Source organism: Dendrobates tinctorius, unplaced genomic scaffold, assembly GCF_039654945.1.
Source record: "Dendrobates tinctorius isolate UK_male_01 unplaced genomic scaffold, ASM3965494v1 ptg000064l, whole genome shotgun sequence".
Classification (NCBI taxonomy): domain Eukaryota; kingdom Metazoa; phylum Chordata; class Amphibia; order Anura; family Dendrobatidae; genus Dendrobates; species Dendrobates tinctorius.
In genome coordinates, this window is record NW_027361732.1 from 46,543,889 (window position 1) to 46,571,813 (window position 27,925).

Sequence of the window (27,925 nt, forward strand, 5' to 3'; positions counted from 1 at the left end):
TGATCCGTCCCTCCCGAGTCTCGCCATATTGCTAAGCAGTATTGTACAGCCAAATATAGGGTTTTTCTACATTCAGCAGAAATTGTGGGACAAATTTTGATGCCATTTTTACCCATTTCCCTGTGTGAAAATGTAAAATATGGGGCTAAAACAAAACTTTAGTGGTAAAAGTATAATTATTTTTTCTTCACTGCCCAATGGTATAAAATTCTGTGACACACTTGTGGTGTCAATGTGATCACTGCACCCCTAGATGAACTCATTGAGAGGTGTAGTTTGTATAATGGGGTCACTATAAAAGTAAAATCTGTACTATAATATGGCGCTTCTTCCCTTCTGAGCTTCGCACTGTGCCCGAAAATTATTTCTCTATGACATGTAGGGTATTGGCACAATAAGGAGAAATTTTTACAACAAGCTGAGGACCATTTTTTCTATTATCTCTTAGAAAAATTAAAAAATTGGGCCTAAATAACATTTTAGTGGTAAAAATTTGATTATTTTTTCTTCACCACCCAATGGTATAAAATTATGTGAGGTACATGTGGTGTCAATATGATCACTGCACCTCTAGATGAATTCATTGGTGGGTGTTGTTTGTGAAATGATCGCTTATGTGGGTTTAAAAAAGCACTAAAAAATGCAATGAAAAAAAACACACAAATAACCTAATTTCCCTAATAGGCGCAGAAATGCTGCACAATATCTGCATCATTAAAAACTCAAAAAATGTAAAAAAAAAATATTTGTGTCATTTTGTACATGTATTTATGTATGTATGTAATTGTATGTATTCAGTATTTTTGAAGAATCCTATGGGGAAAAATGCTAGAAATATTGCCATTCTCAAACTGACTCAAAAAATGTCACAAACTGAAAGCCATTGTATACTGTATGTGTTATATATTACTCTATATACTTTAAAGTAATATTTGGCTGCACAAACAAAAACATGTAAAATGTCGTATTACTTATAAAAAGACTGTGAGAGTCTGAGAAATACCGTCAAATGTATATTCAGCTGAATGAAAAGGAATAAAGTATAGCATGACATCCTTATACAGTAAATTAGGCCTTATCGGTAGGTCAGCATTAGTAATACTCAGTTTATTTGATAAAAAGCAAATTAAATTTGAACGGCGATTTAGAGAACAGTGTGTTTGTCTCTGATAAGTATAATGCCCTAACCCTTCTCAGACTGTGAAATCAGACATCAGATGGACAGCTTTTATATCCGAGCACAAATAAGCTCATTTCTGCACAGGGAAAAAAACATTTGCAATTTATTTTTAACTGCATTTATTATTCTCATGATATCTTAAGGTGTATGAAGGAGAGAGGTGGACAAAGGAGAGGGACATGAGACTGAGGAGGGTAGGAGAGCAGAGACAGCTGTCAGCGACCTACTAAGCTGACAGATGACAGGCCCAGAGGCGTATAGAGATCTGCCAGTGTAACAGCCTGCAGTGTCTGCCAAAAAAGCCAAATGCAGTAAGTGGAAAAAAATGTCTTTAGAAGCTTAGCATCTGGGTCCTGCAGTGGATAGCCTCGTGTTACCTAAAATCTGTCCTTAGAGTGAACTGTAACCTTAAGCATGACATTGTTTGCATGTAAATGATTGTCAGCAGCTCACAGCTGCGAAACGCGCGTAGAGATCAGGCAAATGTATGAAATCTACAAAAAGGAAATCCTGCAGAATGACAAATCCAATCATATGGATTATAGCCGAGATGGTGTGACAACTTGCCTAAAACGCGTGGATTCTAGAAATGGTGTGTCAGTGCAGGAATCCGGGTCTTACAGTAGGTAACAATGGCTGCAATCAAATTAATAGAATAGGGTAATAATAAGCACAAATAACATAGGATGGGAAACACTAGGGCTGGGCTCACTGGGTTGGAGCTGATTTGTTTTCTTCCTATCGCTCCTGCTAGACTGCAACCGCAGAGACAATATATATGTCACATTTGCAAACACCCACACAGATACTCCAGCTGTCCTCTCTGCAGCTTCTTATCACTGTTACCATTCAGGCTGCAAGGGGAAAACACAGACACTATGCAGCAGAATGTCCTTTGTTTTGCAATATTTTAGTTTGTCTGCTCAGACTTGAAGACACCATGGTTCAGACTGCAAATGACCATTAGCGCAGCATTTAGCTTCACTTTATACAGTGACTAGGCAATATATGGATGGAAATACACATTTGGTAAAACTGTACGGGCTATAGAATAAGATGTTGATTACTTTATCATTATATCTGATATGAATGAGGATGCGTCATCTGATTGTTTTATATTTAGTTTTTTTCCTACTGGGCCTGTAGGTGTCACTGTTGCTATTACTGTAGGCTTGTTTTAATAACCAATGACTTCATAGCACATTTATAATTATGGTGCTTGAACCTCTAGGTTCAAGCAAGAACCTCTAGGTTCAAGCAACATATTGTAATCCGATTTCTTATATTTATAGTGCTTTGAAGAAAGAACTATCATGTAATCCGAACGCTGCTAACTTATTCTTCTTTTTCTTCTTATTAATATTCAGTCGATTTACCGCAATTAATGCGGCCCGAACCGCTTCACACACAGACTCCGTTTAGGTGTCGTTTCGAAGCCAGCGTCCACGAGAGGTGTGCTAAGTAATTTTCGTGTCAATCGGATTTGTAGTTTTTGCGCAATTTGCGTTTGAAAAAACATTTTCCTCAATGCATTTCAATGGGAAAATGTTGCCACAGTCAAAACGTGCCCTGAGGCGATTCAATTGGCAGTTAAGCTCATTGATATGCGCAGGCACACCCAGTTACTATGCCAACGCCTACGAACTTCACATGACCCCCCCAGGACAGAGTTTCTGCCACATAATATCAGCTCTTAAAGCGAAACCCACAGCACAAATGCAAATCTAGCTTCATCACATGACGCATGCCCCTGAGAGAGAATGTGCGTCAAAGTGGATTTGGAAGCCCAGTGAGCCAAACTTGCTCTTAAACGGCCGACACGCTTAAGTGATTCTTAAAGGGTCGACGCACCGAAATGAGTCTTAAAGGGCCAGCGCGCCAAATCGAAAGCTGAGTGACCCCAGGCTCCAAGTCGGAGGCTGATCGACCATGGCCTACAAATCGGAGGCTGAGCCACCCTGGCCTCCAAATCGGACCAAGAGTGGCCCCGCTCACCAAATCTGACCCAGAGTGGCCCCGCCCACCAAATCAGACCCTGAAGGGCCCCGCCTACCAAATCGGACCCAGAGTGGCCCCGCCCACCAAATCGGACCCTGAGGGGCCCTGCCCACCAAATCGGACCCTGTAGGGCCTCGCCCACCAAATTAGACCCAGAGTGGCCCCAACCACAAAATCGGACCCTGAGGGGCCCCTGCCACAAAATCGGACCCTGAGGGGCCCCACCCACAAAATCGGACCCTGAGGGGCCCCATCCACAAAATCGGACCCAGAGGGGCCCCAACCACAAAATCGGACCCAGAAGGACCCCGGCCACAAAATCAGACCCTGAGGGGCCCCGGCCTCAAAATTGGACCCTGAAGAGCCCCAACCACAAAACCGAACCCTGAGGGGCCCCAACCACAAAACCAGACCCTGAAGGGCCCCAGCCACAAAATCGGACCCTGAAGGGCCCCAACCACAAAATCGGACCCTGAGGGGCCCAGGCCACAAAATCGGACCCTGAGGGGCCCCACCCACAAAATCGGACCCTGAGGGGCCCCAACCACAAAATCAGACCCTGAGGGACCCCCCCGCCCACCAAATTGGACCCTAAGGGGCCCCGCCTACCAAATCGGACCCAGAGTGGCCCCGCCCACCAAATCGGACCCTGAGGGGCCCTGCCCACCAAATCGGACCCTGTAGGGCCTCGCCCACCAAATTAGACCCAGAGTGGCCCCAACCACAAAATCGGACCCTGAGGGGCCCCTGCCACAAAATCGGACCCTGAGGGGCCCCACCCACAAAATCGGACCCTGAGGGGCCCCATCCACAAAATCGGACCCAGAGGGGCCCCAACCACAAAATCGGACCCAGAAGGACCCCGGCCACAAAATCAGACCCTGAGGGGCCCCGGCCTCAAAATTGGACCCTGAAGAGCCCCAACCACAAAACCGAACCCTGAGGGGCCCCAACCACAAAACCAGACCCTGAAGGGCCCCAGCCACAAAATCGGACCCTGAAGGGCCCCAACCACAAAATCGGACCCTGAGGGGCCCAGGCCACAAAATCGGACCCTGAGGGGCCCCACCCACAAAATCGGACCCTGAGGGGCCCCAACCACAAAATCAGACCCTGAGGGACCCCCCCGCCCACCAAATTGGACCCTAAGGGGCCCCGCCCACCAAATTGGACCCTGAGGGGTCCCGCCCACCGAATCGGGCCCTGAGGGGCCCCGCTACCCAAATCGGACTCTGAGGGGCCCTACCCACCAAATCAGACCCTGAGGGGCCCCGCTACCCAAATCGGACCCTGAGGGGCCCTGCCCACCAAATCAGACCCTGAGGGGCCCCACAGGCCAAAGTGACCCCTGAGAGGCACCCACAGTTAAAACGGATACTGAGTTGAAAGTCTTGCAGATGCAGCAGGCAAGTCTCTGTTAAAGGGGCAGCCCGGGCACCATTTCAAACCACTATCTGTACTTCCTTCAGGAAATACACATCTAGTTATAGTGGTTTGAAAAAACCACTATATTGTAATCCGAACGCTGCTAACTTATTCTTCTTCTTCTTATTATTATTAAGTTGATTTCCGCAATTAATACAGCCCGAACCGCTACACGCACAGACGCCGTTGAGGTGTTGTTTCGAAGCCAGCGTCCACGAGAGGTGTGCTAAGTATTTTTCGTGTCGATCGGATTTGTAGTTTTTGCGCAATTTGCGTTTGAAATTTTTTTTTCCCGTCATTGGAATGCACTGTCTCCAATGCTTTTCAATGGGTAATGGCATAACGTGCCCTGAGGCGATTGAAATGGCAGTTGAGCTCATTGATATGCGCAGGCAGACCCAGTTACTATGCCAACGCCTACGAACGTCACATGACATCCCAAGGACAGAGCTGCTGCCACATAATATCAGCTCTTAAAGTGAAACCCACAGCACAAATGCAAATCTAGCTTCATCACATGACGCATGCCCCTGAGATAGAATGTGCGACAAAGTGGATTTAGAAGACCAGTGAGCCACCCTGGCTCTTAAAGGGCCGACGTGACACAGTGATTCTTAAAGGGCCAGCGCACCGAAATGAGTCTTAAAGGGCCGGCGCGCCAAATCGAAAGCTGAGCGACCCCGCCCTCCAAATCGGAGGCTGAGCCACCCCGGCCTCCAAATCGGAGGCTGAACCACCCCGGCCTCCAAATCGGACCCAGTGTGGCCCCGCTCAAAAAATCACACCCAGAGTAGCACAGCCCACCAAATCGGATCCTGAGGGGCCCCGCCCACCAAATCAGACTCCGAGTGGCCCCGCCCACCAAATTGGACCCTGAAGGGCCCCGCCCACCAAATCAGACCCTGAGAAGCCCCGCCCACCAAATCGGACCCAGAGTGACCCCGCCCACCAAATCGGACCCTGAAGGGCCCCGCCCATCAAATCGGACCCAGAGTGGCCCCGCCCACCAAATCGGACCCAGAGGGGCCCCGCCCATCAAATCGGACCCTGAGGGGCCCCGCCCACCAAATCGGAACCTGAGGAGCCCCGCCCACCAAATCGGACCCAGATTGACCCCGCCCACCAAATCGGACCCTGAAGGGCCCCGCCCACCAAATCGGACCCAGAGGTGCCCCGCCCACCAAATCGGACCCAGAGGGGCCCCGCCCACCAAATCGGACCCAGAGGGGCCCTGCCCACCAAATTGGACTATGAGGGGCCCCGCCCACCAAATCGGACCATGAGGGGCACCGCCCACTAAATCGGACCCAGAGTGGCCCCGCCCACCAAAATGGACCCAGGGGGCTCCACCCACAAAATCAGACCCTAATGCTAGTTTCACACTTGCTTTTTTTTGCAGCGCGTTTTTCCCGCAAAAAACGCATTGAAAAAACGCTTACATAAGCATACAACTGCTGCGTTTTTTTCAAGCATTTTTATGAGCATGCATGAAAAAAACGCAGCGTTTTTATGCGTTTGTATGCGTTTTTAGCGCGTTTTTACCGCGTTTGCGTTTTTTTCCAACATTTTTAGGTGGCCCCTCACACTACCCAAACCATGACTTTACTAACCCTAACCCTGACCCTAACCCTAACCCTAACCCTGACCCTAACCCTAACCCTAACCCTGACCCTAACCCTTAACCAAATCATACTTAACCCTAACCCAAACCCTAAACCCTAACTAACCCTAACCCTAACCCTGACCCTAACCCTAACCCTGACCCTAACTCTAACCCTAACCCTAACCCTGACCCTAACCCTAACCCTAACCCTGACCCTAACCCTTAACAAAACCATACTTAACCCTAACCCTGACCCTAACCCTAACCCTAACCCAGACCCTAACCCTTAACCAAACCATACTTAACCCTAATCCTGACCCTAACCCTGACCCTAACCCTAACCCTAACCCTGACCCTAACCCTTAACAAAACCATACTTAACCCTAATCCTGACCCTAACCCTGACCCTAATCCTTAACAAAACCATACTTAACCCTAATCCTGACCCTAACCCTGACCCTAACCCTAACCCTGACCCTAACCCTTAACAAAACCATACTTAACCCTAATCCTGACCCTAACCCTGACCCTAATCCTTAACAAAACCATACTTAACCCTAATCCTGACCCTAACCCTGACCCTAACCCTAACCCTAACCCTTAACAAAACCATACTTAACCCTAATCCTGACCCTAACCATGACCCTAATCCTTAACAAAACCATACTTAACCCTAACCCTGACCCAAACCCCAACCCTAACCCTTACCCTGACCATAACCCTAACCCTAAACCCCCTTAACTAACCCTAACTCTAACCCAAACCCCTAAATTCCATGGTTTAAAAAAAAAAACGCATATGCAAAAAAACGCATACATGAGCATGCCAGTGCGCACATATGCGCATCCATAGGCTATAATGGCCATTTTTAGCGCAAAACGTGCGCATATGTGCGCATGCGCTTTTTTGCAGGGCCAAAAAATGCAACATGCTGCGTCTGGAAAATCCCAACGCACACCCCAAAAAAACGCAGCGCATGAAAATCGCATACATGCGCTTACCAGCGCGCAGGTATGCGCACCCATGTTAAATATAGGGGAAAAAACGCATGCGCAGGTGTGCGTTTTTTTCCAGCGCTAAAAAACGCAAATGTGAAACCAGCCTAAGGGGCCCCACCCACAAAATCGGACCCTGAGTGGGCCCGGCCACAAAATCAGACCCTGAGGGGCCCCAACCACAAAATCGAACCCTGAGAGACAACCAGCCACAAAATCGAACCTAGAGGGGCCCCAGTCACAAAATAGGACCCTCAGGGGCCCCAACCACAAAATCAGACCCTGAGGTGCCCCGGTCACAAAATCGGACCCTGAGGGGCCCCACCCACAAAATCAGACCCTGAGGGGCCCCACCCACAAAATCGGACCCTGAGAGACCCCGGCCACAAAATCGAACCCAGAGGGGCCCCACTCACAAAATCAGACCCTAAGGGGCCCAGGTCACGAAATCGGACCCTGAGGGGCCCCACCCACAAAATCAGACCCTGAAAGGACTCGCCAACCAAATTAGACCCTGAGGGGCCCCACCCTCAAAATCAGACCCTGAGGGGCCCCAGCCACAAAATCAGACCCTGAGGGGTCCCAGCCAAAAAATCGGACTCTGAGGGGCCCCACCCACAAAATCGGACCCTGAGGGGCCCCACCCACAAATCCAGACCCTGAGGGGACCCGGCCACAAAATCGGACCCTGAGAGACCCCGGCCACAAAATCGGACCCTGAGGGGCCCCAACCACAAAATCAGACCCTGAGGGGCCCCAGTCACAAAATCGGACCCTGAGGGGTCCCACCCACAAAATCAGACCCTGAGGGACCCCAGCCACAAAATCAGAACCTGAGGGGCCCCAACCACAAAATCAGAACCTGAGGGGCCCCACCCACAAAATCAGACCATGAGGGACCTCGCCCACCAAATTAGACCCTGAGGGGCCCCACCCTCAAAATCGGTCGCTGAGGGGCCCCACCCACAAAATCGGACCCTGAGGGGCCCCAGCCACAAAATTGGACCCTGAGGGGCCCCACCCACAAAATCAGACCCTGAGGGGCCCCAGCCACAAAATTGGACCCTGAGGGGCCCCACCCACAAAATCGGACCCTGAGAGGCCCCGCCCACCAAATTAGACCCTGAGGGGCCCCACCCTCAAAATCAGACCCTGAGGGGCCACAGCCACAAAATCAGACCATGAGGGGCCCCAGCCACAAAATCGAACCCAGAGGGACCTCAGTCACAAAATCAGACCCTAAGGGGCCACGGCCACAAAATCGGAACCTGAGGGGCCCCACCCACAAAATCAGACCCTGAGGGACCCCAGCCACAAAATCGGACCCTGAGGGGCCCCACCCACAAAATCAGACCCTGAGGGTCCCCGGTCACAAAATCAGACCCTGAGGGGCCCCACCCACAGAATCGGACCCTGATGGGCCCCACCCACAAAATCAGACCCTGAGGGGCCCCAGCCACAAAATCGGACCCTTAGGGGCCCCACCCTCAAAATCGGACCCTGAGGGGCCCCACCCACCAAATTAGACCCTGAGGGGCCCCACCCTCAAAATTAGACCCTGAGGGGCCACAGCCACAAAATCAGACCATGAGGGGCCCCAGCCACAAAATCGGACCCTGAGGGGCCCCACCCACAAAATTGAACCCTGATGGGCCCCACCCACAAATCCAGACCCTGAGGGGCCCCAGCCACAAAATCGGACCCTGGGAGACCCCAGCCACAAAATCGGACCCTGAGGGGCCCCAACCACAAAATCGGACCCTGAGGGGCCCCAGTCACAAAATCGGACCCTGAGGGGCCCCACCCACAAAATCAGACCCTGAGGGACCCCAGCCACAAAATCAGACCCTTAGGGGCCCCAGCCACAAAATCGGACCCTGAGGGGCCCCACCCACAAAATCGGACCCTGAGGGGCCCCGCCCACCAAATTAGACCCTGAGGGGCCCCACCCTCAAAATCGGTCCCTGAGGAGCCCCGGCCACAAAATCGGACCCTGAGGGGCCCCGGCCACAAGACCGGACCCTGAGGGGCCCCGGCCACAAAATCGGACCCTGAGGGGCCCCACTCGCAAAATCGGACCCTAAGGGGCCCCGGCCACAAAATCGGACCCTGAGGGGCCCCACCCGCAAAATCGGACCCTAAGGGGCCCTACCCGCAAAATCGGACCCTGAGGGGCTCCACCCGCAAAATCGGACCATGAGGGGCCCCTGCTACAAAAATCGGACCATGTGGGGCCCCAACCACAAAATCGGACCCTGAGGGGCCCCAACCACAAAATCGGACCCTGAGAGGCACCGGCTACAAAATTGGACCCTGAGGGGCCCCGGACACAAAATTGGACCCTGATGGGCCCCGGCCACAAAGTCGGACCCTGAGGGGCCCAACCCAGAAAATCAGAATCAGTGTCCCCGCCCACCAAATTGGACCATGAAGGGCCCCGTCCACCAAATCGGACCCAAAGTGGCCCCGCCCACCAAATCAGACCCAGAGTGGCCCCACCCACCAAATCGGACTCTGAGGGGCCCCGCCCACCAAATGGGACCCTGAGGGGCCCCACCCACCAAATTGGACCCTGAGGGGCCCCGCCCACCAAATCGGACCCTGAGGGGCCCCGCCCACTAAATCAAATTCTGAAAGGCCCCAACCACAAAATCGGACCCTGAGGGGCCCCACCCACAAAATCGGACCCTGAGGGTCCCTGCTGACCAAATCGGACCCAGAGTGGCCCGCCCACCAAATCAGACCCAGAGTGGCCCGCCCACCAAATCAGACCTAGAGTGGCCCCGCTCACCAAATCGGACCCCGAGGGGCCCCACCCACCAAATCGGACCCCGAGGTGCCCCGCCCACCAAATCAGACCCCGAGGGGCCCCGCCCACCAAATCGGGCCCCGAGGGATCCCGCCCACCATATCGGACCCCGAGGGTCCCCGCCAACCAAATTGGACCCTGAGGGGCCCCGCCCACCAAATCGGACTCTGATAGATCCCGCCCACCAAATCTGACCCTGAGGGGCCCAGCTCACCAAATCGGACCCAGAGTGGCCCCGCCCACCAAATATCGGACCCAGAGTGGCCCCGCCCACCAAATCAGACCCAGAGTGGCCCCGCCCACCTAATTGTACCCTGAGGGGCCCCACCCACAAAATCGGACCCTAAGACAAAATTGGACCCTGAGGGGCCCCGGCCACAAAATTGGACCCTGAGGGGCCCCACCCACAAAATCGGACCCTAAGGGGATCCGGCCACAACATCGGACCCTGACTGGCCCCACTCACAAAATCGGACCCTGAGGGGCCCTACCCACAAAATCGGACTCTGAGGGGCCCCAACCACAAAATCGGACCCTAACGGGCCCCGGCCACAAAATCGGACCCTGACGGGCCCCGGCCACAAAATCGGACCCTGAGGGTCCCTGCTGACCAAATTGAACTCTGAGGGGCCCCGCCCACCAAATCGGACCCAGAGTGGCCCGCCCACCAAATCAGACCTAGAGTGGCCCCGCTCACCAAATCAGACCCCGAGGGGCCCCACCCACCAAATCGGACCCCGAGGGGCCCCGCCCACCAAATCGGACCCCGAGGGGCCCCACCCACCAAATCGGACCACGAGGGATCCCGCCCACCATATCGGACCCGGAGGGTCCCCGCCAACCAAATTGGACCCAGAGGGGCCCCGCCCACCAAATCGGACTCTGATAGATTCCGCCCACCAAATCAGACCCTGAGGGGCCCAGCTCACCAAATCGGACCCAGAGTGGCCCCGCCCACCAAATATCGGACCCAGAGTGGCCCCGCCCACCAAATCAGACCCAGAGTGGCCCCGCCCACCTAATTGTACCCTGAGGGGCCCCACCCACAAAATCGGACCCTAAGGGGCCCCACCCACAAAATTGGACCCTGAGGGGCCCCGGCCACAAAATTGGACCCTGAGGGGCCCCACCCACAAAATCAGACCCTGAGGGGATCCGGCCACAACATCGGACCCTGACTGGCCCCACTCACAAAATCGGACCCTGAAGGGCCCTACCCACAAAATCGGACCCTGAGGGGCCCCAACCACAAAATCGGACCCTGAAGGGCCCCGGCCACAAAATCGGACCCTGACGGGCCCCGGCCACAAAATCGGACCCTGACGGGCCCCGGCCACAAAATCGGACCCTGAGGGTCCCCGGCCACAAAATCGGACCCTGAGAGACCCCACCTACAAAATTGAACCCTGAGGGGCCCCAACCACAAAATCAGATCCTGAGGGGCCCCACCCACAAAATCAGACCCTGAGGGGCCCCACCCACAAAATTGGACCCTCAGGGGCCCCGGCCACAAAATCAGACCCTGAGGGACCCCGGCCACAAAATCAGATCCTGAGGGGCCCCAACCACAAAATCGGACCCTGAGAGGCTCCGGCCGCAAAATCGGACCCTGAGGGGCCCCAACCACAAAATCGGACCCTGAGAGGCACCGGCCACAAAATCGGACCCTGAGGGGCCCCGGACACAAAATCGGACCCTGAGGGGCCCCGGCCACAAAATCGGACCCTAAGGGGCCCCGGCCACAAAATCGGACCCTGAGGGGCCCCACCCGCAAAATTGGACCCTAAGGGGCCCCACCCGCAAAATCGGACCCTGAGGGGCTCCACCCGCAAAATCGGACCCTGAGGGGCCCCGGCCCCAAAAATCGGACCATGTGGGGCCCCAACCACAAAATCGGATCCTGAGGGGCCCCAACCACAAAATCGGACCCTGAGAGGCACCGGCTACAAAATTGGACCCTGAGGGGCCCCGGACACAAAATTGGACCCTGATGGGCCCCGGCCACAAAGTCGGACCCTGAGGGGCCCAACCCAGAAAATCAGAATCAGTGTCCCCGCCCACCAAATTGGACCATGAAGGGCCCCGTCCACCAAATCGGACCCAAAGTGGCCCCGCCCACCAAATCAGACCCAGAGTGGCCCCGCCCACCAAATCGGACTCAGAGGGGCCCCGCCCACCAAATGGGACCCTGAGGGGCCCCACCCACCAAATTGGACCCTGAGGGGCCCCGCCCACCAAATCGGACCCTGAGGGGCCCCGCCCACTAAATCAAATTCTGAAAGGCCCCAACCACAAAATCGGACCCTGAGGGGCCCCACCCACAAAATCGGACCCTGAGGGTCCCTGCTGACCAAATCAGACCCAGAGTGGCCCGCCCACCAAATCAGACCTAGAGTGGCCCCGCTCACCAAATCGGACCCCGAAGGGCCCCACCCACCAAATCGGACCCCGAGGGGCCCCGCCCACCAAATCAGACCCCGAGGGGCCCCGCCCACCAAATCGGACCCCGAAGGGATCCCGCCCACCATATCGGACCCCGAGGGTCCCCGCCAACCAAATTGGACCCTGAGGGGCCCCGCCCACCAAATCGGACTCTGATAGATCCCGCCCACCAAATCAGACCCTGAGGGGCCCAGCTCACCAAATCGGACCCAGAGTGGCCCCGCCCACCAAATATCGGACCCAGAGTGGCCCCGCCCACCTAATTGTACCCTGAGGGGCCCCACCCACAAAATTGGACCCTAAGGGGCCCCACCCACAAAATTGAACCCTGAGGGGCCCCGGCCACAAAATTGGACCCTGAGGGGCCCCACCCACAAAATCGGACCCTGAGGGGATCCGGCCACAACATCGGACCCTGACTGGCCCCACTAACAAAATCGGACCCTGAAGGGCCCTACCCACAAAATCGGACCCTGAGGAGCCCCAACCACAAAATCGGACCCTGACGGGCCCCGGCCACAAAATCGGACCTTGACGGGCCCTGGCCACAAAATCGGACCCTGACGGGCCCTGGCCACAAAATGGGGCCCCGGCCACAAAATCGGACCCTGAGAGACCCCACCTACAAAATTGAACCCTGAGGGGCCCAACCACAAAATCGGATCCTGAGGGGCCCCACCCACAAAATCAGACCCTGAGGGGCCCCACCCACAAAATTGGACCCTCAGGGGCCCGGCCACAAAATCGGACCCTGAGGGACCCCGGCCACAAAATCAGATCCTGACGGGCCCCAACCACAAAATCGGACCCTGAGAGGCTCCGGCCGCAAAATCGGACCCTGAGGGGCCCCAACCACAAAATCGGACCCTGAGAGGCACCGGCCACAAAATCGGACCCTGAGGGGCCCCGGACACAAAATCGGACCCTGAGGGGCCCCGGCCACAAAATCGGACCCTGAGGGGCCCAACCCACAAAATCAGACCCTGAGGGACCCCGCCCACCAAATTAGACCCTGAGGGGCCCCACCCTCAAAATAGGAGCCTGAGGGGCCCCAGCCACAAAATCGGACCCTGAGGGGCCCCAGCCACAAAATCGGACTCTGAGGGGCCCCACCTACAAAATCGAACCCTGAGGGGCTCCATCCACAAATCCAGACCCTGAGGGGACCCGGCCACAAAATCAGACCCTGAGGGGCCCCGCCCACCAAATCGGACCCTGAGGGTCCCCGCCCACTAAATCGGATTCTGAAAGGCCCCAACCACAAAATCGGACCCTGAGGGGCCCCACCCACAAATCCAGACCCTGAGGGGACCCGGCCACAAAATCAGACCCTGAGGGGCCCCGCCCACAAAATCAGACCCTGAGGGGCCCCGCCCACCAAATCGGACCCTGAGGGTCCCCGCCCACTAAATCGGATTCTGAAAGGCCCCACCCACAAAATCGGACCCTAAGGGGCCCCACCCACACAATTGGACCCTGAGGGGCCCCGGCCACAAAATTGGACCCTGAGGGGCCCCACCCACAAAATCGGACCCTGAGGGGATCCGGCCACAACATCGGACCCTGACTGGCCCCACTCACAAAATCGGACCCTGAAGGGCCCTACCCACAAAATCGGACCCTGAGGGGCTCCAACCACAAAATCGGACCCTGACGGGCCCCGGCCACAAAATCGGACCCTGACGGGCCCCGGCCACAAAATCGGACCCTGATGGGCCCTGGCCACAAAATCGGACCCTGAGGGGCCCCGGCCACAAAATCGGACCCTGAGAGACCCCACCTACAAAATTGAACCCTGAGGGGCCCAACCACAAAATCGGATCCTGAGGGGCCCCACCCACAAAATCAGACCCTGAGGGGCCCCACCCACAAAATTGGACCCTCAGGGGCCCCGGCCACAAAATCGGACCCTGAGGGACCCCGGCCACAAAATCAGATCCTGAGGGGCCCCAACCACAAAATCGGACCCTGAGAGGCTCCGGCCGCAAAATTGGACCCTGAGGGGCCCCAACCACAAAATCGGACCCTGAGAGGCACCGGCCACAAAATCGGACCCTGAGGGGCCCCGGACACAAAATCGGACCCTGAGGGGCCCCGGCCACAAAATCGGACCCTGAGGGGCCCAACCCACAAAATCAGACCCTGAGGGACCCCGCCCACCAAATTAGACCCTGAGGGGCCCCACCCTCAAAATTGGACCCTGAGGGGCCCCAGCCACAAAATCGGACCCTGAGGGGCCCCAGCCACAAAATCGGACTCTGAGGGGCCCCACCCACAAAATCGGACCCTGAGGGGCTCCATCCACAAATCCAGACCCTGAGGGGACCCGGCCACAAAATCAGACCCTGAGGGGCCCCGCCCACCAAATCGGACCCTGAGGGTCCCCGCCCACTAAATCGGATTCTGAAAGGCCCCAACCACAAAATCGGACCCTGAGGGGCCCCACCCACAAATCCAGACCCTGAGGGGACCCGGCCACAAAATCAGACCCTGAGGGGCCCCGCCCACCAAATCGGACCCTGAGGGGCCCCGCCCACTAAATCGGATTCTAAAAGGCCCCAACCACAAAATCGGACCCTGAGGGGTCCCGCTGACCAAATTGAACTCTGAGGGGCCCCGCCCACCAAATCGGACCCAGAGTGGCCCGCCTACCAAATCAGACCTAGAGTGGCCCCGCTCACCAAATCGGACCCCGAGGGGCCCCACCCACCAAATCGGACCCAGAGGGTCCCCACCCACCAAATCGGACCCCGAGGGGCCCCGCCCACCAAATCGGACTCTGATAGATCCCGCCCACCAAATCAGACCCTGAGGGGCCCCGCTCACCAAATCGGACCCTGAGGGGCCCCGCTCACCAAATCGGACGCTGAGGGGCCCCACCCACCAAATCGGACCCTGAGGGGCCCCGGCCACAAGATTGGAACCTGAGGGGCCCCAACCACCAAATCAGACCCTGAGGGGCCACGGCCACAAAATCGGACCCTTAGGGGCCCCACAAATCAGCCCCTGAGGGGACCCGGCCACCAAATCGGACCCTGAGGGGCGCCACCCACCAAATCGGACCCTGAGGGGCCCCACCCACAAAATCGGGCCCTGAGGGCCCCACCCACAAAATCGGACCCTGAGGCCAAAGTGGCCCCTGAGAGGCACCCACAGTTAAAATGGATCCTGAGTTGAAAGTCTTGCAGGTGCAGCAGGCAAGTCTCTCTTAAAGGGGCAGCCTGGGCAGCATTTCAAACCACTATCTGTACTTCCTTCAGGAAATACACATCTAGTTATAGTGGTTTGAAAAAACCACTATATTGTAATCCGAACGCTGCTAACTTATTCTTCTTTTTATTATTATTATTAAGTTGATTTCCGCAATTAATGCGGCCCGAACCGCTTCACGCACAGACTCCGTTGAGGTGTCGTTTCGAAGCCAGCGTCCATGAGAGGTGTGCTAAGTATTTTTCGTGTCGATCGGATTTGTAGTTTTTGCGCAATTTGCGTTTGAAAATTTTTTTTCCCGTCATTGGAATGCACTGTCTCCAATGCATTTCAATAGGAAATGGCAAAACGTGCCCTGAGGCGATTGAAATGACAGTTGAGCTCATTGATATGCGCAGGCAGACTCAGTTACTATGCCAACGCCTACGAACTTCACTTGAACCCCAGCACAGAGCCTCTGCCACATAATATCAGCTCTTAAAGCGAAACTCACAGAACAAATGCAAATCTAGCTTTATCACATGACACATGCCCCTGAGAGAGAATGTGTGCGCCAAAGTGGATTTAAAAGAAGCCCAGTGAGCCAAACTAGCTCTTAAAGGGCCAACGCGCCAAAGTGATTGTTAAAGGGCCAGCGCACCCAAATGAGTCTTAAAGGGCCGACACACCAAATCGGAGGCTGAGCCACCCCGGCCTCCATATCGGAGGCTGAGCCACCCCGGCCTCCAAATCGGAGGCTGAGCCACCCCGGCCTCCAAATCGGAGGCTGAGCCACCCCGGCCTCCAAATCGGAGGCTGATCGACCCCGGCCTCCAAATCGGAGGCTGAGCCACCCCGGCCTCTAAATCGGAGGCTGATCGACCCCGGCCTCCAAATAGGAGGCTGATCGACCCCGGCCTCCAAATAGGAGGCTGAACCACCCCGGCCTCCAAATAGGAGGCTGAGCCACCCTGGCCTCCAAATCGGAGGCTGATCGACCCCGGCCTCCAAATCGGAGGCTGATCGACCCCGGCCTCCAAATCGGAGGCTGAGCCACCCCGGCCTCCAAATCGGAGGCTGATCGACCCAGGCCTCCAAATCGGAGGCTGAGCCACCCCGGCCTCCAAATCGGAGGCTGAGCCACCCCGGCCTCCAAATCGGAGGCTGATCCACCCCGGCCTCCAAATTGGAGGCTGAGCCACCCCGGCCTCCAAATCGGAGGCTGATCCACCCCGGCCTCCAAATAGGAGGCTGATCCACCCCGGCCTCCAAATCGGAGGCTGATCCACCCCGGCCTCCAAATCGGAGGCTGATCCACCCCGGCCTCCAAATTTGAGGCTGAGCCACCCCGGCCTCCAAATCGGAGGCTGAGCCACCCCGGCCTCCAAATCGGAGGCTTATCGACCCCGGCCTCCAAATTGGAGGCTGATCCACCCCGGCCTCCAAATCGGAGGCTGAGCCACCCCGGCCTCCAAATCGGAGGCTGATCGACCAAGGCCTCCAAATCAGAGGCTGATCGACCCCGGCCTCCAAATCGGAGGCTGAGCCACCCCGGACTTCAAATCGGAGGCTGAGCCACCCCGACCTCCAAATCGGAGGCTGATCCACCCCGGCCTCCAAATCGGAGGCTGAGCCACCCCGGCCTCCAAATCGGAGGCTGAGCCACCCCGGCCTCCAAATCGGAGGCTGAGCCACCCCGGCCTCCAAATCGGAGGCTGAGCCACCCCGGCCTCCAAATCAGAGGCTTATCGACCCCGGCCTCCATATCGGAAGTTCATCGACCCCGGCTTCCAAATCAGAGGCTCTTTGACCTCGGCCTCCAAATCGGAAGCTCAACGACCCCGGCCTCCAAATTGGAGGCTGAGCGACCCCAGCCTCCAAATCTTACCCAGAGTTGCCCCGCCCACCAAATCGGACCCTGAGAGGCCCTGCCCACCAAATCGGACCCAGAGTGGTCCCGCCCACCAAATTGGACCCAGAGTGGTCCCGCCCACCAAATTGGACCCAGAGGGGCTCCGCCCACAAAATCAGACCCAGAGGGGCCCCTGCCACAAAATCAGACCCTGAGGGGCCCCTGCCACAAAATCAGACCCTGAGGGGCCGCGGCCACAAAATCGGACCCTGATGGGCCCCAGTCACAAAATTGGACCCTGATAGGCCCCGGCCACAAAATCGGATCCTGAGGGGCCCCAACCACAAAATCGGACCCTGAGGGGACCCAACCACAAAATCGGACCCTGAGAGGCCCCACCCACCAAATTGGACCCAGAGTGGTCCCGCCCACGAAATTGGACCCAGAGGGGCCCCACCCACAAAATCGGACCCAGAGGGGCCCCTGCCACAAAATCGGACCCAGAGGGGCCCCGGCCACAAAATCGGACCCTGAGGGGCCGCGGCCACAAAATCGGACCCTGAGGGGACCCAACCACAAAATCGGACCCTGAGGGGACCCAACCACAAAATCGGACCCTGAGGGGCCCCACCCACAAAATCAGGCCCTGAGGGGCCCCACCCACAAAATCAGACCATGAGGCCAAAGTGGCCCCTGAGAGGCACCCACAGTTAAATCGTATCCTGAGTTGAAAGTCTTGCAGGGGCAGCAGGCAAGTCTCTCTTAAAGGGGCAGCCCGGGCACCATTTCAAACCACTATCTGTACTTCCTTCAGGAAATACACATCTAGTTATAGTGGTTTGAAAAAACCACTATATTGTAATCCGAACGCTGCTAACTTATTATAGTGGTTTGAAAAAACCACTATATTGTAATCCGAACGCTGCTAACTTATTCTTCTTATTATTATTATTAAGTTGATTTCCGCAATTAATACAGCCAGAACCGCTACACGCAGAGACGCTGTTGAGGTGTTGTTTCGAAGCCAGCGTCCATGAGAGGTGTGCTAAGTATTTTTCGTGTCGATTGGATTTGTAGTTTTTGCGCAATTTGCGTTTGAAATTTTTTTTTCCCGTCATTGGAATGCACTGTCTCCAATGCTTTTCAATGGGTAATGGCAAAACATGCCCTGAGGAGATTGAAATGGCAGTTGAGCTCATTGATATGCGCAGGCAGACCCAGTTACTATGCCAACGCCTACGAACGTCACATGACATCCCAAGGACAGAGATTCTGCCACATAATATCAGCTCTTAAAGTGAAACCCACAGCACAAATGCAAATCTAGCTTCATCACATGACACATGCCCCTGAGATAGAATGTGCGACAAAGTGGATTTAGAAGCCCAGTGAGCCACCCTGGCTCTTAAAGGGCCGACGTGCCACAGTGATTCTTAAAGGGCCAGCGCACCGAAATGAGTCTTAAAGGGCCGGCGCGCCAAATCGAAAGCTGAGTGACCCCGGCCTCCAAATCGGAGGCTGAGCCACCCCGGCCTCCAAATCGGAGGCTGAACCACCCCGGCCTCCAAATCGGAGGTTGAGCCACCCTGGCCTCCAAATCGGACCCAGTGTGGCCCCGCTCAAAAAATCAGACTCCGATTGGCCCCGCCCACCAAATCGGACCCTGAAGGGCCCCGTCCACCAAATCGGACCCTGAGAAGCCCCGCCCACCAAATCGGACCCAGAGTGACCCCGCCCACCAAATCAGACTCCGAGTGGCACCGCCCACCAAATCGGACCCTGAAGGGCCCCGTCCACCAAATCGGACCCTGAGGAGCCCCGCCCACCAAATCAGTCTCCGAGTGGCCCCGCCCACCAAATTGGACCCTGAAGGGCCCCGTCCACCAAATCGGACCCTGAGGAGCACAGCCCACCAAATCGGATCCTGAGGGGCCCCGCCCACCAAATCGGACCCTGAAGGGCCCCGTCCACCAAATCAGACCCTGAGGAGCCCCGCCCACCAAATCAGACCCTGAGAAGCCCCGCCCACCAAATCGGACCCAGAGTGACCCCGCCCACCAAATCGAACCCTGAAGGGCCCCGCCCATCAAATCGGACCCAGAGTGGCCCCGCCCACCAAATCGGACCCAGAGGGGCCCCGCCCATCAAATCGGACCCTGAGGGGCCCCGCCCACCAAATCGGAACCTGAGAAGCCCCGCCCACCAAATCGGACCCAGATTGACCCTGCCCACCAAATCGGACCCCGAGGAGCCCCGCCCACCAAATCGGACCCAGATTGACCCCGCCCACCAAATCGGACCCTGAAGGGCCCCGCCCACCAAATCGGACCCAGAGGTGCCCCGCCCACCAAATCGGACCCTGAGGAGCCCCGCCCACCAAATCAAACTCTGAGTGGCCCCGCCCACCAAATCGGACCCTGAAGGGCCCCGTCCACCAAATCGGACCCTGAGGAGCCCCGCCCACCAAATCAGACTCCGAGTGGCCCCGCCCACCAAATCGGACCCTGAAGGGTCCCGTCCACCAAATCGGACCCTGAGGAGCACAGCCCACCAAATCGTATCCTGAGGAGCCCCACCCATCAAATCGGACCCTGAGGGGCCCCGCCCACCAAATCGGAACCTGAGGAGCCCCACCCACCAAATCGGACCCAGATTGACCCTGCCCACCAAATCGGACCACGAGGAGCCCCGCCCATCAAATCGGACACAGAGTGGCCCCGCCCACCAAATCGGACCCAGAGGGGCCCCGCCCACCAAATCGGACCCAGATGTGCCCCGCCCACCAAATCGGACCCTGAAGGGCCCCGCCCACCAAATCGGACCCAGATTGACCCTGCCCACCAAATCGGACCCCGAGGAGCCCCGACCACCAAATCGGACCCAGATTGACCCCGCCCACCAAATCGGACCCTGAAGGGCCCCGCCCACCAAATCGGACCCAGAGGTGCCCCGCCCACCAAATCGGACCCTGAGGAGCCCCGCCCACCAAATCAGACTCCGAGTGGCCCCGCCCACCAAATCGGACCCTGAAGGGCCCCGTCCACCAAATCGGACCCTGAGGAGCCCCGCCCACCAAATCAGACTCCGAGTGGCCCCGCCCACCAAATCGGACCCTGAAGGGCCCCGTCCACCAAATCGGACCCTGAGGAGCACAGCCCACCAAATCGGATCCTGAGGAGCCCCACCCATCAAATCGGACCCTGAGGGGCCCCGCCCACCAAATCGGAACCTGAGGAGCCCCACCCACCAAATCGGACCCAGATTGACCCTGCCCACCAAATCGGACCACGAGGAGCCCCGCCCACCAAATCGGACCCAGATTGACCCCGCCCACCAAATCGGACCCTGAAGGGCCCCGCCCACCAAATCGGACCCAGATGTGCCCCGCCCACCAAATCGGACCCTGAAGGGCCCCGCCCACCAAATCGGACCCAGAGGGGCCCAGCCCACCAAATCGGACCCAGGGGGCCCCGCCCACCAAATCGGACCATGAGGGGCCCCGCCCACCAAATCGGACCATGAGGGGTACCGCCCACTAAATCGGACCCAGAGTGGCCCCGCCCACCAAAATGGACCCAGGGAGCTCCACCCACAAAATCAGACCCTAAGGGGCCCCACCCACAAAATTGGACCCTGAGTGGGCCCGGCCACAAAATCAGACCCTGAGGGGCCCCAACCACAAAATCGGACCCTGAAAGACCCCGGCCACAAAATCGAACCTAGAGGGGCCCCAGTCACAAAAAACGACCCTCAGGGGCCCCAACCACAAAATCAGACCCTGAGGTGCCCCGGTCACAAAATCGGACCCTGAGGGGCCCCACCCACAAAATCAGACCCTGAGGGGCCCCACCCACAAAACCAGACCCTGAGGGACCCCAGCCGCAAAATAAGACCCTGAGGGGCCCCACCCACAAAATCGGACCCTGAGAGACCCCGGCCACAAAATCGAACCCAGAGGGGCCCCAGTCACAAAATCAGATCCTAAGGGGCCCAGGTCACGAAATCGGACCCTGAGGGGCCCCACCCACAAAATCAGACCCTGAGGGGCCCCGCCCACCAAATTAGACCCTGAGGGGCCCCGGCCACAAAATCAGACCCTGAGGGGCCCCACCCTCAAAATCGGACCCTGAGGGGCCCCGGCCACAAGATTGGACCCTGAGGGGCCCCAACCACCAAATCAGACCTTGAGGGTCCCCGGCCACAAAATCGGACCCTGAGGGATCCCGCCCAGCCCACCAAATCGGACCCCGAGGGATCCCGCCCACCAAATCGGACCCCTAGGGTCCCCGCCAACCAAATTGGACCCTGAGGGGCCCCGCCCACCAAATCAGACCCTGAGAGGCTCCGCTCACCAAATCGGACCCTGAGGGGCCCCGCTCACCAAATCGGACCCTGAGGGGCCCCGCCCACCAAATCGGACCCTGAGGGGCCCCACCCACCAAATCGGACCCTGAGGGGCCCCGGCCACAAAATCGAACCCTGAGGGGCCCCACCCCCAAAATCAGACCCTGAGGGGCCCCGGCCACAAAATCAGACCCTGAGGGGCCCCACCCACAAAATCGGACCCTGAGGGGCCTCGGCCACAAGATTGGACCCTGAGGGGCCCCAACCACCAAATCAGACCTTGAGGGGTCCCGGCCACAAAAATCGGATCCTGATTGGCCCCGGCCACAAAATCGGACCCTGAGGGGCCCCAGCCACAAAATCGGACCTTGAGGGGCCCCACCCACCAAATCAGACCCTGAGGGGCTCCGGCCACCAAATCGGACCCTGAGGGGCCCCGGCCACCAAATCGGACCCTGAGTGGCCCCGGTCACAAAATCGGACCCTGAGAGGCCCCACCCAAAAAAATCGGACCCTGAGGGGCCCCACCCACAAAATCAGGCCCTGAGGGGCCCCACCCACAAAATCAGACCATGAGGCCAAAGTGGCCCCTGAGAGGCACCCACAGTTAAATCGTATCCTGAGTTGAAAGTCTTGCAGGGGCAGCAGGCAAGTCTCTCTTAAAGGGGCAGCCCGGGCACCATTTCAAACCACTATCTGTACTTCCTTCAGGAAATACACATCTAGTTATAGTGGTTTGAAAAAACCACTATATTGTAATATTATTATTACTATTCAGTTGATTTCCGCAATTAATGCTACCCAAACCGCTACACGCACAGACTCCGTTGAGGTGTCATTTCGAAGCCAGCGTCCACGAGAGGTGTGCTAAGTATTTTTCGTGTCGATCGGATTTGTAGTTTTTGCGCAATTTGCGTTTGAAAAAACATTTTCCTGTCATTGGAATGCACTGTCTCAATGCATTTTAACGGGAAAATGTTGCCATGGGGAAAACATGGGGCAGTCGTGAGATAGCAGTTATGCTCATAGATATGCGTAGGCCAGGGCCGGCGTCAGCACCCGGGCAATTGCCGGGGCCCTGGCGAGATGGGAGGGCCCACTCATGCTGTCTGGGATACCCGCCCACTGCCGCCATGCCCCCATGTACTGACCCCATCCTGCGCCCTCTGCGAGGGACCCACGCAGTGATTCAGCCCCTTAGGCTGAGTGCAGACGACTTTTTAGCCCTGCGGATTTCTTCCATTTTTCCTGCGGTTTTATTGCGGTTTTTGTGCGGATTTCCCCCTGCGGATTTGAAGACAGGGTAGATGGAAAACCGCACAAAAGAAGTAACATGCTGCGGATTTTGTACCGCAGGAAAATCCACAGCGTCTGCACAGCGGTTTTTTTTTCATTGATTTTAAGGCTACTGTACATCACAATGCGGATATGCAACGTTCCTGCGCGGTAAAATCCCCTGCGGATCTGCTGCAAATCTGCATCGTGTGCACACAGCCTTAGGGCCAGAAATGATCATCGCTTTCTTCGGCTGTAATCTTGTGTGCGGCGCCGGCACAGGACCTGTGATGAGGTCACAGGAGGGGAGGAGTCAGGGGTCACATGATCAGGGCGGCTGCAGGACTCTGCTGTGCTGCTTGCTTGTCATTATGGTGCTAGTCTGGATGGATGAGGTAACGTTTATGTGTGGGACAGTGGGGTCAGGGAGGTGTTTTACAAGGTGGATGTAGCAGAGCCGCGTGTGTACTTGTGTGGGGTCAGGGAGGTGTTTTACAAGGTGGATGTAGCAGAGCCGCGTGTGTACTTGTGTGGGGTCAGGGAGGTGTTTTACAAGGTGGATGTAGCAGAGCCGTGTGTGTACTTTGTGTGGGGTTAGCAGGGGTTTACAAGGTGGATGTAGCAGAGCCGTGTGTGTACTTTATGTGGGGTTAGGAGGGGTTTACAAGGTGGATGTAGCAGAGCCGTGCGTGTACTTGTGTGGGGTCAGGAGGGGTTTTTCAAGGTGGATGTAGCAGAGCCGTGTGTGTACTTGTGTGGTGTCAGGGAGGGGTTTTTCAAGGTGGATGTAGCAGAGCTGTGTGTGTACTTGTGTGGGGTCAGGAGGGGTTTTACAAGGTGGATGTAGCAGCCGTGTGTGTACTTATGTGGGGTCAGGAGGGGTTTAACAAGGTGGATGTAGCAGAGCCGTGTGTGTGTTCTTGGGTGGGGTCAGGAGAGGTTTACAAGGTGTACGGAGCAGAGCCGTGTGTGTACGAGGTGTACGGAGCAGAGCTGTGTGTTTATGGAGCAGAGCTGTGTGTTTATGGAGCGGAGCAGAGCCGGGGGTGTACGGAGTGAAGCCACGTGTGTACAAGGTGTACGAAGCGGAGCTGTGTGTGAGGTGTATGGTGGGGAGCATTTATACCTCCCGAGTCCCACCCGTCCCGGATCCAGCGCGACAGTCCCGATTTTGAGAGAGAGACTGCCCCAGCCGGGAGCATACTTTCCCCGCCGGACACAGGAGTACACAGCGGAGCCCCAAGGAGCAATTTAAAACTTGCACGTAACGTTCTGCCGGAAGTGACGTGCTGGAAGCTGACCAGAAATTAGGTAATTTCAGTAGGAGATTGTGACGGAACCATGGAGGCACTTCAGGGAATGCTTCAGATCCATCACCGTGTCCTCCTCCGACAGCGCGGATAGTGGGATCGCCTTGGAATCGGGGATGTCGGCCATGTGAGCGGATCATGATATGTCCTGCACCAGGAGGCTCAGGAGGGCACTACAATGGGAGTCGGGGTGCTATAGAATCTTTCTGTCTCTGTTCTTTCTCTCTCTGGCCCCGCCCACCAAATCGGCCCCCGAGTGGCCCCCACAGTTAAAGTGGATCCAGAGTTGAAAGTCTTGCAGGGGCAGCCCGGGCACCATTTCAAACCACTATCTGTACTTCCTTCAGGAAATACACATCTAGTTCTTCTTCTTATTATAGTGGTTTGAAAAAACCACTATATTGTAATCCGAACGCTGCTAACTTATTCTTCTTCTTCTTCTTATTATTAAGTTGATTTCCGCAATTAATGCGGCCCGAACCGCTACACGCACAGACTCCGTTGAGGTGTCGTTTCGAAGCCAGCGTCCATGAGTGGTGTGCTAAGTATTTTTCGTGTCGATCGGATTTGTAGTTTTTGCGCAATTTGCGTTTGAAAATTTTTTTTCCCGTCATTGGAATGCACTGTCTCCAATGCTTTTCAATAGGAAATGGCAAAACATGCCCTGAGGCGATTGAAATGACAGTTGAGCTCATTGATATGCGCAGGCAGACCCAGTTACTATGCCAACGCCTACGAACTTCACTTGAACCCCAGCACAGTGCTTCTGCCACATAATATCAGCTCTTAAAGCGAAACTCACAGCACAAATGCAAATCTAGCTTCATCACATGACACATGCCCCTGAGAGAGAATGTCCGCCAAATTTGATTTAGAAGAAGCCCATTGAGCCAAACTAGCTCTTAAAGGGCCAACGCGCCAAAGTGATTGTTAAAGGGCCAGCGCACCCAAATGAGTCTTAAAGGGCCGACACACCAAATCGGAGGCTGAGCCACCCCGGCCTCCAAATCGGAGGCTGAGCCACCCCGGCCTCCAAATCGGAGGCTGAGCCACCCCGGCCTCCAAATCGGAGGCTGAGCCACCCCGGCCTCCAAATCGGAGGCTGAGCCACCCCGGCCTCCAAATCGGAGGCTGATCGACCCCGGCCTCCATATCGGAGGCTGATCGACCCCGGCCTCCAAATCGGAGGCTGAGCCACCCCGGCCTCCAAATCGGAGGCTGAGCCACCCCGGCCTCCAAATCGGAGGCTGATCGACCCCGGCCTCCATATCGGAGGCTGATCGACCCCGGCCTCCAAATCGGAGGCTGAGCCACCCCGGCCTCCAAATCGGAGGCTGAGCCACCCCGGCCTCCAAATCGGAGGCTGAGCCACCCCGGCCTCCAAATCGGAGGCTGAGCCACCCCGGCCTCCAAATCGGAGGCTGAGCCACCCCGGCCTCCAAATCGGAGGCTGAGCCACCCCGGCCTCCAAATCGGAGGCTGAGCCACCCCGGCCTCCAAATCGGAGGCTGAGCCACCCCGGCCTCCAAATCGGAGGCTGAGCCACCCCGGCCTCTAAATAGGAGGCTGATCCACCCCGGCCTCCAAATCGGAGGCTGAGCCACCCCGGCCTCCAAATCGGAGGCTGAGCCACCCCAGCCTCCAAATCGGAGGCTCATCGACCCCTGCCTCCAAATCTGAGGCTCTTTGACCTCGGCCTCCAAATCGGAAGCTCAACGACCCCGGCCTCCAAATTGGAGGCTGAGCGACCCCAGCCTCCAAATCTTACCCAGAGTGGCCCCACCCACCAAATCAGACCCAGAGAGGCCCTGCCCACCTAATAGGACCCTGAGGGGCCCCGCCCACCAAATCGGACCCTGTGGGGCCCCGCCCACCAAATCGGACACTGAGAGGCCCCGCCCACCAAATTGGACCCAGAGTGGTCCCGCCCACCAAATTGGACCCAGAGTGGTCCCGCCCACCAAATTGGACCCAGTGGGGCTCCGCCCACGAAATCGGACTCTGAGGGGCCGCTGCCAGAAAATCAGGCCCTGAGGGGCCGCGGCCACAAAATCGGACCCTGAGGGGCCCCAACCACAAAATCGGACCCTGAGGGGACCCAACCACAAAATCGGACCCTGAGGGGCCCCTGACACTAAATCGGACCCTGAGGGGCCCCGGCCACAAAATCGGATCCTGAGGGGCCCAACCCACCAAATTGGACCCTGAGGGGCCCTGCCCACCAAATTGGACCCTGAGGGGCCCCGCCCACCAAATCGGACCCTGAGGGGCCCCAGCCACAAAATCGGACCCTGAGGGGCCCCACCCACAAAATTGGACCCTGAGGAGTTCCGGCCACAAAAATCGGATCCTGAGTGGCCCCGGCCACAAAATCGGACCCTGAGGGGCCCCAGCTACAAAATCGGACCTTGAGGGGCCCCACCCACCAAATCAGACCCTGAGGGGCCCCGGCCACCAAATCGGACCCTGAGGGGCCCCGGCCACCAAATCGGACCCTGAGGGGCCCCGGCCACAAAATCGGACCCTGAGGGGCCCCACCCACAAAATCGGACCCTGAGGGGCCCCACCCACAAAATTAGACCCTGAGGCCAAAGTGGCCCCTGAGAGGCACCCACAGTTAAATCGTATCCTGACTTGAAAGTCTTGCAGGGGCAGCAGGCAAGTCTCTCTTAAAGGGGCAGCCCGGGCACCATTTCAAACCACTATCTGTACTTCCTTCAGGAAATACACATCTAGTATTATTATTATTATTCAGTTGATTTTCCGCAATTAATGTGACCCGAACCGCTACACGCACAGACTCCGTTGACGTGTTGTTTCGAAGCCAGCGTCCACGAGTGGTGTGCTAAGTATTTTTCGTGTCGATGAGATTTGTAGTTTTTGCGCAATTTGCGTTTTAAAAAACATTTTCCTGTCATTGGAATGCACTGTCTCCAATGCATTTTAATGGGAAAATGTTGCCATAGTGAAAACACGGTGCAGTCGTGAGGTGGCAGTTATGCTCATTGATATGCGTAGGCCAGGGCCGGCGTCAGCACCCGGGCAAATGCCAGGGCCCTGGCGAAATGGGAGGGCCCACTCACGCTGTCTGGGATACCCCCCGGCCGCCGCCATGCCCCCATGTACTGACCCCAACCTGCGCCCTCCGCGAGGGACCCACGCAGTGACGCAGCCCCTTAGGCTGAGTGCAGACGACTTTTTGGCCCTGCGGATTTTTCCGCTCAGAATGGAATAAATCCACTGGTCAAATGACCTGCATTTTTCCTGCGGATTTCTTCCATTTTTCCTGCGGTTTTATTGCGGTTTTTGTACAGTTTTCCCCCTGCGGTTTTGGAGACAGGGGAGATGGAAAACCGCACAAAAGAAGTAACATGCTGCGGATTTTGAACCGCAGGAAAACCGCGCGGAAAAATCCGCAGCGTCTGCACAGCGTTTTTTTTTCATTGATTTTAAGGCTACTGTACATCACAATGCGGATATGCAACGTTTCTGCGCGGTAAAAT

The 27,925-nt window shown here is 56.7% G+C and overlaps 1 protein-coding gene across 1 annotated transcript in view; it reads left to right on the top strand.

The window, feature by feature from the left end:
• Positions 1-1,663: 1,663 nt before the first annotated feature.
• LOC141094582 (uncharacterized) overlaps positions 1,664-27,925 on the top strand; it is a 134,044-nt gene continuing 107,782 nt past the window's right edge. Inside the window, exon 1 of the mRNA XM_073580460.1 lies at positions 1,664-1,802. Coding sequence (XP_073436561.1) covers positions 1,664-1,802 — 139 coding nt within the window. The remainder of the gene's footprint in view (positions 1,803-27,925) is intronic.